The following is a 19,314-nucleotide window of genomic DNA, read 5'->3' as shown; positions in this document are numbered from 1 at the left end:
ATTGGATTTCAGACATGGTAAGTTATTGGTAAGTTCAGATAAAAATAAAAGGGACAATTCACTGTAAAAAATGTGATAAACGTGGGTTGTGGATAGAGTAAAAGATTGAATAAGAGATAATATGAAAATACAGTGAGAGTCAAATATCCGATCATTTTTATTGAATGAATTCACAACCCTTTATATACTGTTGAAGATGGTGTCTAGACTTCCGTTTGGATGAACTGATGAATGGATCGCGGACATGCCGGATTTCGGATGTTTCAAAGATGAAGAAGGATGGGAAGGTTGAGTTTGTCGGCCATGATAATGGACGTTGTCTTCCGATTGTAAAGAGTCATCTTTGCCGTGATCAGTGTGTTCCTTGTTTGGCGAAGTCTCACCTTTGTCAGTGCTGGACTTGGTATCCGCTCTTTGACAGGTACACTTCGCTTAACTCAGATAAGCTAGATTCAAAGGAAGTGCTGACTAACTCGAGAATAGGACAATGTGTATACAATGGTTGGTCCTGAGTTATTCTCTATTGGTAATCCATGTTTGAGAGATTATCGATATGGTGCTAATTATGTAATAATTGATTCATCCGTGTGTGTGGTGTTCTCTCTACTGCGTTCTAATGGTTACGAAGACGGCGGAGTGGGGTGAGTTGTCCGGATCAATCTCAAGTAGTGTGGTTTACCACAACAACGCCACAAAAACCACTGATGCTATGCGCGTGCTCTGGTCCCTCGGTGCTCACCAATACAGCTTTGGCCTCGGCGTCACCCTTCGTTTGTATCGCTCATTCATCCGGCCCATTCTCGAATATGGGTTGGCCATCGTTACGCTTACTGCAACAAATCTCAGAAAATCGAATAAGCTCAAACACGCTGTATCCGGCTGGCGCTCAACATCACTGCCGTCAGTGCCGAACACCCACAATAAGGATTTTGCGTTGGAGATGGGGAAAGAAGCCCGAGTTTTAAATCCCAGAGATCATAGTTTTTCATTTTGAAGACTATAGTTTTTCACTCTGGAAACCATAATTTTTTAATCCCAAAGACCATAGTTATTCAATCTGGAGTCCATGGTTATTCAATCTGAAGACTACAGTTTTTCACTCTGGAAACCATAGTTTTTTAATCCCCGAGATCAGAGTTTTTTAATCCCAAAGACCATAGTTTTCATTCCAAAGACCATGGTTATTCAATCTGAAGATCATGGTTAATCTAACTGAAGATCATAGTAATCTAACTGAAGATCATGGTTTTTCAATTCAGAGGCAACTGATCGCCTTAAGGCTATAATGGAGTACCACGAGCAATCCACACAGTTTAATGATTTCTAAGACTTGTTTATACATAAGCCTTTATGCACCAAGTAATGGAGAAATCATTGAAACTTTGTGCGTTGGATAACATACATACTTATTTATGTTACACATGCGTAAGCGCCTTGAAGTGTATATGCACATATCTAAAAAATTACTAATATTAAAGAGCATGGAAAGTTCTCGTTTGGCGTTGTCACTATTATGGTGTTCTTCTGCATCAATTTCATCATCGATATTTAAGCAACTTCTGACCGGCGCTATGCAATGTAGGAGCGAGTGGTCTAGGATAATGCTATACGCTATGCTATATATAACTGAACAATCGGCAAATAGTGATAGTAACTCTTTTGAGTAAACACTTTAAGGACGGATTTTTTAATAGACAACTTATAAGCATCGCTATGAGTGCTCTAGCAACGAAAACCAAAAGATTCAGATAAATTTCTCGCTGCACTATTCATCGCTCTATGCTTTATTAGTTGATTGTTGTAGTTACTAGCTAATTATTAATTTTGCCATGCTTGTAAAACTACCATCTCCACATGTTTACCATAGACTCCAGTTGGAATAACTATGAAATCCAAATTGAAAGAAACTATGGACTCCAGATTGTCTAACCGCGATCTTCAGTTAGAGTAACTGTGATCTTCAGATTGAAAATCTAAGGACTCCAGATTGAAAAACTATGAACTCCGGATTGAATAACCATGGACTCTAGTAGACTGAAAAACTATGAACTCCAGATTGAAAAATTATGGAAAAACCATGGTCTTCGGAATGAAAAACTGTAGTCTTCAGATTGAATAACCATGGACTCCAGATTGAATAACTATGGTCTTTGGGATTAAAAAACTATGGTTTCCAGAGTGAAAAACTATAGTCTTCAAAATGAAAAACTATGATCTCTGGGATTTAAAACTCGGGCTTCTTTCCCCATCTCCAACGCAAAATCCTGTATTGTGGGTGTTCGGGCACTGACGGCAGTGATGTTGAGTGCCAGCCGATACAGCGTGTTTGAGCTTGTTTGATTTTCTGAGATTTGTTGCGGTAAGCGTAACGATGGCCAACCCATATTCGAGAATGGGCGGATGAATGAGCGATACAAACGAAGGGTGACGCCGAGGCCAAAGCTGTATTGGTGAGCACCGAGGGACCAGAGCACGCGCATAGCATCAGTGGTTTTTGTGGCGTTGTGGTTGATGAGACGGGAGACTTCGATGCCGGTAGAACAGAAAGGTATGCCGAGATAGTTAAACCAGGCAACCTGTTCAATGCTCTCTCCATAGAGACGGCAGTTGGTGCTGGGGTCGCCGTTGACGATTTGGCATTTGCCGGGATGCCTTTCCCGTTTTTTGCACGACCGCTTTTTGTAGGCCTTCAGTTTTTGCAGCAAACTTTGGATAAATCCCATTTTTCACTAATAAAAATTGCTTTTTGCAGTTTGCAGGTCAAAAAAGGTGCCCTGCAAATTCCCACTAAGCATATACACCGATTATTTTATCCGACCATCTATATATTCTTATCAGCTATCTGAGATAAAATATTTAATATCAAGATGTTCTATTGAATTCTTATTACTGTATCTCATTGGTTTGATCTTCGGTAAACTTTATGTAATCAGCCTTTGGTGGCATTAAGGATAGTAGAAAACGGGGAAGAGAAAGGAATAAACAAACTGGGTCGGTCTCAGTACTATATTTCTCAGTTACTACAGTAACCCTGTCATTGGTGTATAATTAATGACAGCTCACGGCTTTAAATTTTGCCCTGTGTAACGCGTTCGTATTTTGCAGCCTCTCGCTTTTTGCAGCCTAATCTCCCGAAATCCCATGGCTGCAAAAAACGGGGGTTGACTGTAAAGGTCTTAAGCGTCATATCAACGATCAATAAAAAAATAAGATGTCATATAGCCTAGTGCTGTGACATCTAGCCTTCATATCAAAAAGTTACTTTGGTGTTAGTGGTAGCTCAAGGCGCCATAATGTTCATTTACAGGCATGACAAAATCCCCCCTATGCCAAAGATCACGTTTGTGTTCACGTTCAAAATCTCAATGAACACTCAATGTTACTTTTGCTGCCGTAAGTTATGTGCAAAATTACTATCATGGCGTGTCTTGGTGGCGTCTTTCATGCATGACAAGTTTTGTTTTTCTTACATACATTTCAATCGTTCCATGGGGTTTGTCTTTCTTCTTCCATTATATATAATTTTCAATCATCCCTCCATACTCAGCGAACAATTACCTATTACCTTTTCCTTCCATCCTCATAAGCTGTCTACATTCTCTTGACATCATGTTACAAGAGGGTAATGTAGAGAATACATAGGAGCTTCTCTTACGTGGCGCCTATTTCGTCAGCACTAAATATTCACATGTGCAGGACTATTTAAAAACAATGCATCCAGCAAAAGAGAGCAACCAAACCCAGCTGGGTGACTAATCAATGAAACAGTATATACAATAAACTAGTGTTGTCAATGGGCTAATCCGGTGAAGCTGTTGCCTAACAACGCGTAAGCTTATCTCTACTCATCTTTTTTTCTTGCGTTGTTGCTATTGAAACTACATACTATATCATTATCCCGGAATATACACACCAATATCATTTCGCCTACAAAACACGACATAATAATAGACATACGCTTTTCTAAGTGTACGAAGACAAAATCATATGTACACGGAAAATATGATATTAAAAGTGCTGTTTTACTAATGCTAAATGTACGGATACAAGAGCTTTTTTTGCGAAGCCGAATTAGCTGTTGTGTGCTATGATTTTCATCGTCCTTTCGGCATCTTCCGCTGGAAGATGCACCGCATAAGAAGCGGCCCCCTTGTTCAATTTTTGTTACCGATAATGATATGAGCACAGACCACGCAACGTTCCTCGTTTCTGCCATTGTTTATACACGAAGGATGCAAGTATCTCTGAGTCTCCACATCGCTGGATTACTTCTTGGGATTACTAAATTCTCTAGACTTGTTATGTGCGTATCCTATTCTACTACATACAGTAATACCTTTTTCTTTTCGGACTTTACACTGCATTTTACATGATATAGCATAATCCGTGCTTTCCTCTCTATAGAAAGGCATACCGTCATTTCAATTATATCGGTAATATCCTTTTCTTAAAGAAAAAGATTACAAAAGATAACACGAGACCGGTTGGTTGAAGGATAGTAATATACAACGAGGATACAAAAATATGGTGACCCGTATTTTTTCTTTGTAAAAAATAAACAGTTGCTTTACTGTATGTAGTGGTGCAAAAAAGAAAAAGAGATAGAATACCACTAAGCAGGTTTCACTACAACAGGTATAGAAATAAAAAGTTACAAAATAGAGTTACTCATGTAAAGAGAACAAGTGTGATGCGGAGTGTGTGTGTGTTGTTGTTGTTTGCGTTGTTGTGTGTGTGTGTGTGTGTGTGCTGTTGTGTTTTGTGCGCGCGCGTGTGTGTGTGTGCGTGTGTGTGTGTGTGCGTGTGTGTGTGTGTGTGGTGTGTGCGTGTTGTGTTTTGTGCGCGTTGTTCGCGTTGTGTGCGTTGCGTGTGCGTTGCGTGCTGTGTGCGTGAGTGTGTGCGTGTGCGTTGTTCGCGTTGTGTGCGTTGCGTGTGCGTTGCGTGCTGTGTGCGTGAGTGTGTGTGTGTGTGTGCGTGCATTGCGCGCTGTTTATGACATTGCTAGATGTCGTTCGTTTTTGATTTTTTCAGGGTAGGAATGGTGAATGCGGGGGGTATTTCGAGAGCTGATGGTGAATTAAGTGTAAAAACTGATTGTTTGGCATTCTTGGCCTGGGCACGTTGATGTTTTTGAATGCTTTGATAGTGCTCTTGGTGATTGCCTATTATAGACAATTGTGTATGTCAGTGGCTATAATATCAATGTTAAATTGACCTTGCAAAGTACATATAAGACAACATACCTTCACTTGTAATGTCAGCTTCATCAACGGGAAAAGCTGTGCCGAAATCATGTCTGCTTTTTGCGGGAGTTGGTATTCATTGCTAGACATCAAACGGCAGATGTATCCTTTCGGACAATCAAGCACTTGGGCTTGGACGCGTGTGCCTGAATTAGAAAGTATTAACGATCTGGCTGGATGATTAAGAAAATTTGTAGAATTGACAACTTACTGTTTGCATTCAGAGCACTTATTCTCAACGTACGGGCAAGCGATTCTGCATGGTTACCCTTCATGAGTGCTCGATGAAGAATGTCCTTCATGACCTTTGGGACATGCAGTTGTCGCTCCACGATTTCCTTTTTAGAAATGCCACCAACATCATCTTTACCGCATTCACCAACGGCGAAATCAAGACCGTCGTTTATAACGAGGAAGTCTGGTCTGATCAACGACGTTTGTTCTTCAAGTGGTTTCTTGCCGCTGACTTTTCTGTCACTGTTGACGCGTACTAATGTTGATTGGCATGTACGATCACTATTAATTTGTATAAGCCATCCTGATTAGTGTAATGTAAAGAAACGAAAAACATATTCACGATTGTTTATCATTTCACTAAAGAAAATCATTGCAACTTGGCCCTTCCTCGTGTTAAAAGTATACAAACGGTAAGATATTACGCTACTAAGTATTGAGCAATACTTTTAAACCCGCATGAAAATAAGGGCCATGCTGCGATAATCAATCTGTAGTAAAATGAGAGAAGTCGAATGGTGAACCAAAAATTGATACTTTACCGGGCTACCATACCCAAGGAGGATGTTTACTAGTTGAAGTTTTTCATCTAAACTAAGGTCAACAAAATATTCAAGGTTTATAAAAATTCCTCATGTTTACAAAATTATTATATTTTTTAAAATTGAATATAAAAAAAATTGAATTTTAATTAAATATAAAAATATATTACAATGGATAACCAACAAATAGATGAAAAGATTAATAATGAAGTTAACAAAATTATTGTTAATAAGTGGGAATTTTTGGAATATAACTAGCCAATTGTTAATTATAATTACAAGCATCGTACAGAATTAAAACATATTAAAGGTATTGATGATATTAAAAAGATTTTAGTAGATAAACTTGGTCATATAGCTGTTTTTTTCTTTTTAGTTGTTTTATATACTAGCTGTGAATATCCTGGCCCTTATTTTGAAGTTGAAAAAGGTTTATTTTTATTATATCATTTAGTTTCTGGTGTTTCTGGTATTGAAATTAATAAGTTTATCCCGCAAACATCATTTCACAAATACTATAAAAAGCTTTGGATGAATGAAGATAGCTATAAAAGGTTGAATAAAATTGTTAATGATTCTATGGAGAATATGTTTTCTTCTTTAACTTTAAGAATTTTATCTTCTTATAAATATAATCCACCACTTTTTAAACACATAACTTTTATAATAGATGGTCATGATTCAAGAATTAACTATGTTAATACTGATATAAAACATGAAAGATTATGGTCATATAAATTTAAAAAAAATGGAGTTCGTACACAAATTGTTAGCGATATTAATGATATGATTTTATATGCTTCCAAAAGCGATTATTGTTCTGATAGTTCTGACGGAAGTATGTTTTTGAACATGAAATTATATAAAAAAATATCTAAACAAGATGTATTGGCAACAGATGGTGGTTATACTTTATTTGTTAATCAGCTTATAGAACTTGGTGCGGAAAAAGGATATGATTTATCTTTAAATAATTTTGTTTATCCTATACGCAAAGAAAAGAATGTAGATTTAACAGCAGAAGAAAGGCATTATAATGGTGTTTTTGGTAGCTTCCGTTCAAAAATAGAAGACCAATTTGCTGCAATAGGTAATAAATTTTTATAGATTTAATAATAATAAATCTATTGTTAAGATGGATAACATAAAGTTTTATAATCTTCAAATTCGTGTTGCTTGTTTATTAAAAAATATAAAAATATTTCGTGAAAAGTTTAATATTAATACACAAGCACATCATAAATTGTGGGAATCAGATAATTTTGAATTTCCACACGAAGCTAAATTAATAGATATAGTTATTAGTAATTCATCTGAGGCAAAAAATAAATTAGATGAAATGGTTAAATTACAGGAACAGTTTTTAAATAATTTAAGTATAGATAATACTGATATGATTACTGATAATGAATACAGTGATGAAAATGATAATAATAAAGATGTTTCCAGCGAAGAAGATGTACCTAAATTTAATGAGAAGAAAAGAAAAAGAAAAGGTAAAGGCAAAGGAACATTAATGGATATAAATAAAATTAGAAATAATTCAACTTCTAATATTTCTTATGAAATAGAATCCATAATAAATCATAAATTTGAAAATGATTCCTATATATTCCTAATTAAATGGAAAGGTTATAATGAATCCCAAAATAGCTGGATATGGTGCAACCGATTTTAAATAGACAAAAATGAAAATTTATAACAAAATTTTGATTTGAAATCCCGCTACTATAAAAGGAAATTATTACATGCGACTAGGGCGACGATGGGAGGTGAAGACAGTTTTTGCTTTTTTGTAAAGCTCATCTACTTCGCGGCCATCAACATTCCCTCCAGCATAAATCTCTATATAAAGCCATGATTTGGCAGCGAAGCGCCGGATCATTGGCAAAGAAACAGAATTTAGAATTCCTGGAAGACGTCGCTCAAGCGATCTATAAGAATAGTCGCACTGCAAACGTGCTTCACGCTTTGCTCTGCCCCAATAGCGTTCTATGAAGTTTGTCTCGCAATGGAATTTTGGATAGAGCTCAAACTTGTGATGTCTTTTTTTCACAGCTTCCTCTAGAGCGGATTTCTGATTTTTAAAATCAGGCTCGTTTGCAAGAATATGGCGTGCACAACATTGAACATTAGTTGCTGATTCAGCGCCACAACTTGCACGTACTCCACCTTCAGGCCATTTGCCCCTTTCTTTCAAAATCTATAATATCATGTTTTGTAGAGTATATGTTCTGAGTACTTACCCACTTTATGAAAAATTGTGATGGTTTAATCTTACCGTTTGAATCCCTTTGAAGTATCTTTGCTTATAGCGGGCTCCGTTACGGCGTCTTGTATACTGCTTGTCCTCGTAGTAAAAGTCGTAGAGCTTTGCTGATCCATTCTCATTCAAAGTGTAACCTTGAGCTTTGAATGGGTACTTCAAGTCTTCTACCTTTTGGTCCTTGAGGATCATCCGGCTTGGGCGCAAGGCGTTTGCAGCATAGGCATTATGGTTTGAGCTTTGGTCAAAACAGAAGACACCTAACAATTGCATACATTTAAGTCATTTTGAAGATAACTTCCTTCTGCATGACATACCAATGCAACTAGGGTGGAGTGCCTCGAAAATCGGCAATGCCTTTTTTGTTAACTGTTTGAGCATATGCTCATTCTTCCAATATCCTTCGTTATTTTTACCGGCCTTGAAATATTCTCGGGCTTCAAATGGAATATTGTGCTGTTCGGCAAATCCAGGATCAAGGCGCATTGGACCATGGCACTCGCAAAGAAAATCGCTGACCATGATCGAGCCTCCTAAACCCTTTTTTCGCAGCACCGTATCCCCTTCTTCAACCCAAATATCAGCCTTGGCATCATTTGAATAGAAGGTGGATTCATCGTGAGTGACGAGGACATGGCGGAGACGTCCGTTTGTTAGATCTGGCATGATCTCTTGTTCCATATCATCACCTGTATACTGAATCATCAGCTTTCGGTAATCCAACATTCTTTTTGCCCATTCAATGCGGTATGCTACAACGTCAGGTCTTTCATGTCTGTCATAGTAAATCTTATTATGGGGTTATAAGGATTAGTCAATATTTGACGTAATTATACATCATCATTGCTGCCTATTCCTTCTACTCACATTTTTCGTGTAGCGCTTATATCTGTAGCCCCATGCATGCAAATGATTCAAAATCGTATCTTCAGCTACAGATCCTTGTACTCCAAGCGTTTCTGGAATTATTCGATTTTGCAGCTCACTTTTCAACAAAGCAGCTGAGCGCAGCTCTGGCTTGGTCTTCTTCCAGAAAGCAATACATGCTTTTTTCACATCCTCGTCGCTCAAAAATGATTTGCGCTTGGCATGCTTTCCTTGACGGTGCGATGGTAAGTGACCGTTCAAAGCGAGATACGTCTTTGTCCAATGGCCAATTGCACGGCTGCGGTAAATAGAGCCACCTTACCAAAGCGTCGTTGCTACTTGCATGCATGCTTCACCTTTCTTCATGCCATTTTGGCGGCACTCAAAGTACTTGGAAATACTTAATAAGCGAAGGGATTCATAGGCTTTCAAACCACCTATTTCCGACTTGGAATTAGAGACGCGCTTAATTTTTTTTGATAGAGCTGGCATATGTTCGACAATTAGCTCGAGTTCTTGCTGACTTTTTGACAATGTTGGCGCCGCAATGATTGTTGGATCCGGTGTGGAGTCGGAGCTATCGCCAGCAACTGAAGGTGTTGTAGTAGCAGTAGGAGAGTAGAAGTCCGTCATCCGATGACACGTTTTTGCGATTTTTTTGGTTTCCTTATCATCTTTTTCCTTTCGCCAGACTGACATAACCGAAGTGCCTACATACAAATTTTGCTTAAATCAGCATTTAAACTATCATGGTTTGTATTTCTCTCAATGCACCTCTCCTATGCGAGCTTCTAAGATAGCTGTCACTGTTGGGCTTCCAAGAGAGAAGACTACGCCACAAAATTGCCTTCAGTTCATCTTCTGAAAAGCCACACAGCATCCAATCGTCGACATCTTCTTCATAGGTCAAAATGGATGACTGCACGTCATCCAGCTGATTAACCTCTTCGATGGTATTTTCTGCAGCCATAGCTGGGACACTTTCGGGTTCAGGTACATCAGGTACTGTAGCTATGATAGTAACGACACTCTACATAAAATGAATATATCTAATCAGCAAATGATGATGTGTAGTACAGCATATATAATCTAACCTCAGGAGCAAATTTTCCATTTAAGCGCGCCTTTTTCATGGCAGCAGTAGCTTTTCCTTTACGTTTAGGCATGATAAATGATACAAAAGAAGGCAGAGGAAGAACAAGGAACAATCATGAATATAATTAGCTATGTATATCAGAATACCATGAAGCTTGTGTAACATTGCTGATATTTTAGGTGACACAAACGGCTTAACGGTCTTTGAAAATATAACAAAATTTCAGCCTTCCCTGCTTAAAGTCCCCAAAAGTCCCCAACTTCAAATGCTATCTGCTCCTCGAGATCAACTTTTAAAAAGAATCTAAAACACAAGTTTTAAACTACATATGTCACTCTATTAGACTTGTGAATTGGTTTTTTGATTTTTTTTGTTCCCATTGACTAGATAGATTCCAAAAAAATCTAAAAATTTTGTCTATTTAAAATCGGTTGCACCATATCAATGAAAGATTTTAATGAAACCAATATGTTAAATAACTATATGAAAGTTAATAAGTTAACTTAGATAACTCGATACTCTACCCTTCCTAATAAAATATCATAAGTATGTATAGTTATTTTATTTTATGTAAGATATATTATTTGAGTGTGTATAGTGGATAACGTTGGTTCCTATTATTGTAATAATCCTTTAAGTACATTTGCTAGGTTAAAACTTCCACTGTTGCATATATATATTTTTCTAGTTTTTCTTTTTTTTATTCTTTTATTATTAGTTTTATGTATAAAATCACCATCATTAACAATTGTGCATGGTAAATTAGGATTTTCTATTTTTTTTGTAGATTTTTTATTTTTTTTCTTTGGAACATGAAGTTTACTATGTATAGTACAAAGGTAATCAGGTTTATCTCCATTAAGATTAGTATTAACTTTTCTGTGACACATATGGCCATTTTTCTTACCTCTTTTATATATGTAAGTGCACACATTATCACTTGTATTAACATACCAAAAATAATTATCTTTAACTTTATTAATTTCTTCATTTATTTTTTTATTCATAATCATCTTCTTACTTTCAATATCTTTAACTAACATTTCATTTTCAAAATAATTATGCATAACTTGCTCCATTAAATCTTTAATAGAACAAATCATACTATTCTTATTAATAAGAAGCTCAGTATTTAATATAACCATTTGAATTTTTTATGCCAAGTAATATTGGAGGTATTTATTTTTATATTAAAAAAAAATTCAGTTTTTTTTTTAAATAAAATTTAACAGTATGTACGATTTCAAACTCTGAGAATAAAAAAAATTGTCAGTTAAGAGAAAATTTAAAGAAAATTTATTAACATTGTGTTAATGTTTATTCCTCCAAGCCTTGAAAGCGATGGTCAAGGTTGCCCCAGCAGCACACAACGAAATCTTGTTCGGAACCGTTGGCAATCATTTCGATAATGGTTCCATGTCGATACAGATCCAGAAAGTCAAGAAGCGATTGCTGGATCTAGTATTGTTGTGCTTGAACGTCAGGGTCAAAGAAGCCAAAAGAAGTGATTGCCTTCCAAATGCATTTGACATATTCGTCCTCTTTGGTGTCGTCATTCTCTTCCAGTGGTTGTAACGCCATTTCACACTGCTCAAAGACTTCTTGAACAGAATCGTCCAACGAAGGGAAAACATCCCCTCCTACTGTTTCTATTTCTGCAAGCTCTTACTTTGTTAGCAAGTCTTGCCAGCAATCATCCTTGGGATCGATTATGAATGAGTGGACGGTACTGTACATTATTCACATTTGCAAACCATTGTAAGTGTTTAATGTGGTGGGTAGTAAAAAATTTGGATGTCAAAATCTTTAGACTTACTGCTCATAATCGCACTCCATTCCGTATTGAAACATATTATCTTCCAGGTAGACTTTGGCACCGTCTTCCTTGGTGCGCAGCAACCACTTTTTCTCTTCTTCCATGCCTTCGTAATCTTTTTTGAAGCGGTCTTTTGCTTCGGCCTTCAATTCCCACGAGCTACTTTTCGATGTCTGTGTTGATGTCGTAGGTCTGCTTCTTTTCGACGAGCACTGTTCCTTTTTTTTGTTCTGTATCTGTGTTTTGATGTCGTCCCAGTCGATATTTTTCTATTTTAAATAAATCAGTAAGAGGTTGCATTTGATAAGTTTCGTGTCACTCACATCTACTATGTTGTCGACGTTCAACTGCTTCGCTACAATTTGATATCGCTTAATCCAGATACGCTTAATATCTGTGCGCAAATCAGTGTTTGCAGCTACTTCGTTACAGCGTGTGTAGAGAAAATCTCGCAAAGAGGGTTCCTTTTCTGAGGCCATGCAGATTTTGACATATGTTTCGATTGCTAAGTGCACAGCAAAGTACTTATTCTGCCCCAAATTTAACTTTGAAAGTCAGTTGGGAGAGAGTGTAAAGACAGTTGAAAAAAACATTAAAGTGTACTTGTCATCTTGTTTCCTAAGAGAATTGTATATTTCAACCATGTGAAAGGTAAGTAAAGAGAGAACGGGAGGGGCAAGATCTTACCACTACAAGAGGAGGTAAAAAACAAACCACTTTTCATATAAGAAATAAACTTAGTTTGTTATTATTACTTCTTTACAACTTCCTTTTTCACCTCCATTTTTGTTTTTTTTATTGTAGTAGTAAGATCTTGCCCCTCCCGTTCTCTCTTTACTTACCTTTCACATGGTTGAAATATACAATTCTCTTAGGAAACAAGATGACAAGTACACTTTAATGTTTTTTCCAACTGTCTTTACACTCTCTCCCAACTGACTTTCAAAGTTAAATTTGGGGCAGAATAAGTACTTTGATAAACAACAGAGCATCCCAGCTTCATTTCACTTCGCATGTTCCTTGAAAATTACCATATCCTGTCTCCATCGACCACGGCATCAGGGTGATTTACAAATTATCGATACTTGAATATAGTAACAAGCGCTCTAACTACATACCTTGGATACAACCTTTAAATAATCACGCTAACGCCAATGCATTACAGTATCTTTCCTGGTATATGGCACTAGATCACCGTTTTTTTTATACTTGAAACACATCCTCATTTTTTACAGCAATAAATCTTCGGCAATATCATAGCTTCACCTTTTTTGCCTCGATCGATTGCTACAACTAGCACAACCATACATTATATCCCACCAATGCTTGTGCTCCGTTTGCCTTGTCGTGTATTATGGGGGCCCCGGTGCCGAGGACTTGCTCCCCGCTTCGACCCTCATTTACCCTCAGGATAATAAAGATATCGGATCTGTTCATCTTTGACGACACACATGGTTTTCTACCATAAGACGGTCTGATTTCATCTACTCGCCACTGGCTGTTTTTCGAAGCTGTACAGCTTGGCCTCATCATACTCAAATACTTTTCTAGTTGACTTTGGCCTGCCTGCATCGGACCCATTGGATCAACAGTATCGACAGCTCGCCACCACTGAGCATGATAATGTTCTGCGCCTTCTCTTAATCATTCATTTCACCGATAAAGACTCACCACTCGTACTTTTCGTCGTCTCTTTTCACCATCACACTACCCGACAATCCACTGCTAGACGTTGGTGTCAGCCTTGGCATAGTACGATGTATCATCCCGCCCGCAATAATATATGATATCTAATACTTCACTGCACGCTCTCTGGGGCTGGTCTTTTATGCCGAGCCAGATCCCAACCTCCTTCTCCATTTGTTTATAGATTTGAACTGGCCCAGTACCGCTGCTGTAACGGGCCATGTCCTCCTGACATGCTGACGTGTCCACTGGTTCTGAAGTTTTGATTGTGTTCTATACTGCACCCATTCTCTACTATGACCTATTGGTATCAAAGCTGCTTGCTTAGCTTGGCCACACCAAGGTTGCTCGTGCCATAGCACAGCGGAAAATATTAGCCTAAGATTACAGGATACTGCAAGGAATCACAGTTTCACTATACTTAATAAAGCATCAATATAAGAATTACACAGGTATTCAAGGGGAAAAGTTGGATAGAAGCTTTAATTTAAGATTAAGAATTTATTGTCTGAAACATTGAATAATTCAAGTATCCTTCTTTAATGAATTCCAGAGTTTATAATGGAATTCTACTTTTGCATATAAACATGGAAAATCAGAAGAATCCTAGTGTTGTTCCTTGTTTGCTCATAAGTATCAACAAATATTAAAAGAAGAATCTTTCATATCGAATTATGTTTATTCAAGGTGGTTTAAATTACTTTGTAATTAAAGATGGTTTCTGTCTCCTAAAATCTCCTGTTGGTGCTTTCCATTAACCATGCCAGGCCAGATAATGTGCTGCCTGACCTGGTTTCTCGCTCTAGTTTCTGACAAAAGTCCAACAAAATCAGTGATGGATTCTGCTTCAACGACATATAGTTTCTCAGTACTCGATCCCGTCAAATACAGAGAGCCTGTCGTTTTCTCGAGGTTGGGCTGATAAATTCCGATTAACGCCAGCTTTTTCGTATTGCCAGCGCTTATTATGGTACCAGATTTGACATATGTGAAATAAAAATAGATTTTGCCAAAATATGCCTTCTCCGCAAAGACGACATCTGAATTTATACCACGCCTGGCCCTCCTACATTCACACAAAAAGTTATGTATTGAAAATTCTTCTCACTTGATGATGCTTTTACCAAAGTACCTGTCGATTTCCATCTCAAGGCGCACCATGTATGCCATTCGATGCTTTGAATGGTGATGTAGCTTGCTAGAATAGATGCTGTGGTTGAGCCAAAGCCGCCCACTGATATAGATTTCGGTCGTAGCATATGGAAGGGGATCGACATCGTTTATGCGTGTACGGTAGCTTTCAAGCGCTTCGTAAAAGACGCACTTGCTTATGCCTGCAATGCTTTCTTGAAATGCAGCCAATTCCATCCTGTTCAAATTACCCCAAAGTTCAGGTGCAGATGAATCTTCCTTGTCTCCGTATGACCATGCTTTTTCTAATTGTTGCTGGTGTTCATGTGGGTTATCGTCATTTTGTAAGGCATTACTTTGAATAGCTGCGTCTATATAGCGCGCTCGAGCAAGCGATAACATGATATTCGATGCATTTGTTCCTGGGCTGGCAGTGGAATTGATATGTTGGCTGTACCATCCAATCATTCGCTCCAAGCATCGTGCACTATAGTATCGTAGTGGCCCCATCTTCGCGATCATGTCCGGAATATGTGCTAAGTAATGCTGGTTCGGTGTGAATATGGCCACTTTGAGAACCTTGTCAACTCGGATAAGCTTGGTCAAATAGGCGTGCCATTGTAGTATACCGCTAATAACATATTGAATATAACGATTAATTCAGGATTAGCTTTCTAACTACTGTCAATATTTACTTACATGCGAATTGTTTTGACATCTTGTTCATATAAGGAGTACTGCAATGACAGCTGACAAGAACGAATTAAGCCCAAGAGTCTTGCTCTTGCAGTATCGTTGGCGATATGCGGTGCAACAATCGTTGGTACAACATAAAGCATGAAATCAAGCCAATCCACTGCCCTAACCCTTGATGACCCGGTCAAACTACGATAACTCCCTTGAAATGCGGTCGGAACTTCTGCTCGTGATTGCTCTAAATCGTGCATGATCTTTTGTATGATGCTCTCTGGTATGTCAAATGGACTATTTTTGGGTACACTATTGATGACAACAGTGTATGTACCACGAAACAGTTGAAGTAGTTGTTCCGCAATACCATGACCGAGTAAGTGCATTTCGTCCATTCCAAAGAATTCAGGGCCTGTAAAGCTATCCAATCCAGCCATAGCGGATGGCGAATGAACACCAGGCTAAAAGCAATAAGAGAAGATTGTTACTAAGAGCAAATACAGCTATAAGAGTAAGTAGAGCAAGTTTGAACAATACATGTGTACCTCATTCGCGTTTTTATAACCCTCCTTTGAGCGCCAAGGTGCTGATACGTTGGGAAAATATATCCCTCCTCTGTTGTTACCTTCTGGGTGTTCCCCTTTTACTAAGCACATCCGACAACCATCGAACGACATATGCCCAGTGTGACATGCCAAAGCTGCTACACCAGGTATATCCCCTGTAGCCAAAAGGAGGTGTACACGAGCATGGACAATGCTACCGTCATTGATCTGCACTTCCATTCCTTCATTTTGCAATATAGTGAGCTCCCTCATCGTTGGCTCCAAGAAACTCCAAATGTGATTCGGTTTTCGCGGACCTGGTATAAGGCATATTTGCAACATATTCTTTTTCTCATATCTATTATAATATATGTAACTTGTCAATGGCCTTTTATATTTGTTGAGGATTGGGTTTCAAACAGTAGTTTATACCTGATGGAAGGGTCAAAGTTCAGAACAGTGCAGTGGATAATAGTCATTTTGCATCCAGCATTATTTTTGAATGGCTGAAATGCATCGGCATAAAGAGCTATGGCAATGTCGTACTTCCCACTGAATAAGGAGGCCCGCATCTTTTGGTACACTGATCCATCCAGGACATCACAAAGCTTTCCTTCAGAGTGTACGTAATTATGTCGGTAAAGTAGAAGATCGCGTGTTTCGGGATTGTGTAATAAATATGCAAGTTGAGAAGCAAGTGAAAGCTGCTCAATTGTTGCTCGTGGCAACGTGTTTGAGTCAGCAATGTATCTCGGTGTGGAACAGTAATTGCATACGTTGCTGAAATCAGCTTCAGTGTACATCTTGCAACTTTTTTCGCAGATGTGATAAATTGTTGGCTGGACTGGATAGATATCTTCCATCACACTTTTCGATCGGTATTGTGAATGTACATGTTCATGGGCTATTATATGGGTTGTCAATATAATCTATCTCGCAATCCAGTATGCTGACAGTGATTGACATACCAGGATCAATGCTTGAAATGATCTCATTCATAAGACCAAGGTATTCCATGTGTGCTGCTCTGGAAACCGGAAAATTTTCAAAGATCCGCTGTGCTTTCATGCTGATAATTTCCATCGGTCTTGGAATGATGGCATCTGAAAATTCGAACCTCAGTAGCTTGCCGCTATTGCTGGTTTCACTTCTGTCCCTTTCTGCGAAGTCAAATATGAAACTTTGATAGCTGCTCTAATCTTGAGTTTTGCTATATTACGAATACGTACCATCTCCTCTCGGTATCTGCTTTGGCTGTTCTTGTTGTTCCTCGATTTGAATGGTGTTGGGTAATTCATTTGGGTGACAGTAACTTGTTGATGCATGCAATGTAGTACTGTAACTTTGTTGCAAATAACTAGCATCTATCCTATGCCCGTTAACGATCGCCGCATCACTCTCACGTTCAATAGAATCTTCCGGTTGATCGGGCGATGAAAGTACTTGTTCGAGATGCTGTCTCTGTAATGGGCTGATGCAAAAAGACACGTTCAGTTAATTAATTAACCATGTCGAAGTGCTAGCTGCATTACCTCGAAACTAAGCTAGAATCGGCGCAATCATCGGTTCTTCTCTTTCTTCTCTGATATTCACGAAGACAAAGCGCTGCATGCGTGCGGAAATAGTCTTTATTAACAGCTTGGCGACACCAACCGCATGCTATGGTTTCTCCAGGGTTCAATGATCGCTTTTGGCGTTTACGATACTTGTTTGGCAGCCCAGAAGTCATTATATATTTGTTTAGTAACAGAGAAAAAGTTGTATTGTAACGGAGCTCTTTTATATAGATTGCAATGAAAAGTGGAGTGGTGGTGGTACAGCTGCGGAACGCGTGTTGGCGACGCGCAAACATAAAAAAAAGATTGTTCAGCCGTTTTGAACTGTGCGCTTTCCGCTCTTCTTCCTCTTTTCTCTCTCACATGGCACCACTTCCCCGAGCAACTATTCAAGCTTTGCTTGAAAATATACAATCTCTTTCCCAGCGCTTTGAATCACTTACTGACAGCGTTAACCAAGTTCAAGAAACTCAAAGAGAACTTATCAACAGCTTAACAAATATCCAAGAAAATCAAGAAAATATGCGTCAAACCATTGACACTCTCATCAGCGACCAAGAAAGCCCAGCACCGCTTCAAGAAGATACTCAAGATGGGATACTTCTAGGCTCTACAAGGAGAAGAGATATTGACCGCCCGTTTCAGATCGTAAACGGAAGAAGGCGTGCGGCTGAATTGGACGTAAGGGTGATTGAACGGATGATACACCGCGAGTTTTTCCACGCAGACCAAGTTGGTGCTGAGAATGCCATCATCAATATGCATACTGCTTTGATGGAATCCGTTAACAACCTTCGCAATTCACTCGGCGTCAATGATTACAGTATTCCTTGGAGTGAGATTGATCGCACTTTGCAGCTTCAAGCCATCAAGGACCTGGAAGATAGCTTGTTGCCTTTGAGTATAGGACTTGATCGATGTAAAAACTCATGGGCTGCATCCTTTTTGATGGCGTACAAATGGGGTTATTTATTCCAATATCGTAAACGAAGGGTCAGTTTAGAGCGTGCTGCGGCGTCAAGACAAGTAAGGCAATGCGCAGCATGTACAGTATCTTTATGTCTACGTGTGTATGTCATTGACCATTATTTCTTTTATAACGTCATTCAATAACGCGCAGGATCCGGACAGCCATCAGCATTCAGACGATGCGACAACGTCGTCTTCAGTACATTCTACTGTCTCATCAAATAGGTAGGCCAATCGTGACATCAAATAATTTGATAGCTTAGCGCATGACGTACTGATAAAGCCTTTCTTCATGGGACCTGGAAGCGAAAATTATCAAGACCAAGACCGGCCTACATGTCGCCGCCGCCGCCGTTTTCACTAACATGATATACCGTATACTGTTTACATATAGGTACTCTTTGGACCCTTCTTCCCTTGCAATCCATTTTTTCTTTTTACCAACATGTCTAACTTTACATAACTTCCTGCTACGTCTTTTTAATCACGTTTCTTCTTTATCTATGTATATTTCTTTTACTGTATATCTTGACACATACATGTATGTGTCTCTCACTTTGTTATATCTGAATATGTGTAGTCTTTTGTTCAGTTCCTCATTGCAATAAAACAAATACCTCTCAATATTGGATTCGCAGAGCAATAATCTCATAATAGCCGATACTATAATTGA

General features: G+C 38.4%; 2 protein-coding genes across 2 annotated transcripts; both read right to left on the bottom strand.

Annotated features, from left to right (window-relative positions):
• Positions 1-2,195: 2,195 nt before the first annotated feature.
• BDB00DRAFT_880120 (uncharacterized protein) lies at positions 2,196-2,723 on the bottom strand (the record flags this gene model as incomplete). The annotated part of the gene is made up of 1 exon (XM_053127955.1): positions 2,196-2,723. The coding sequence occupies one exon, from the start codon at positions 2,721-2,723 to the stop codon at positions 2,196-2,198; it is 528 nt and encodes a 175-aa protein (XP_052972432.1).
• An 8,922-nt stretch (positions 2,724-11,645) lies between these two features.
• Positions 11,646-12,848, bottom strand: BDB00DRAFT_793630 (uncharacterized protein; the record flags this gene model as incomplete). Its single annotated transcript, XM_053121231.1, has 5 exons — positions 11,646-11,706; positions 12,065-12,333; positions 12,388-12,569; positions 12,752-12,753; positions 12,820-12,848. 5 exons carry the CDS (start codon positions 12,846-12,848, stop codon positions 11,646-11,648), a joined length of 543 nt encoding a protein of 180 aa, XP_052972431.1.
• Positions 12,849-19,314: the final 6,466 nt, after the last annotated feature.

Source organism: Zychaea mexicana, assembly GCF_025766255.1.
Source record: "Zychaea mexicana strain RSA 1403 chromosome Unknown BDB00scaffold_216, whole genome shotgun sequence".
Lineage (NCBI taxonomy): Eukaryota > Fungi > Mucoromycota > Mucoromycetes > Mucorales > Lichtheimiaceae > Zychaea > Zychaea mexicana.
The sequence above is the reverse complement of the archived record's forward strand: the minus strand, read 5'-3'. Positions and strand labels throughout refer to the sequence as shown.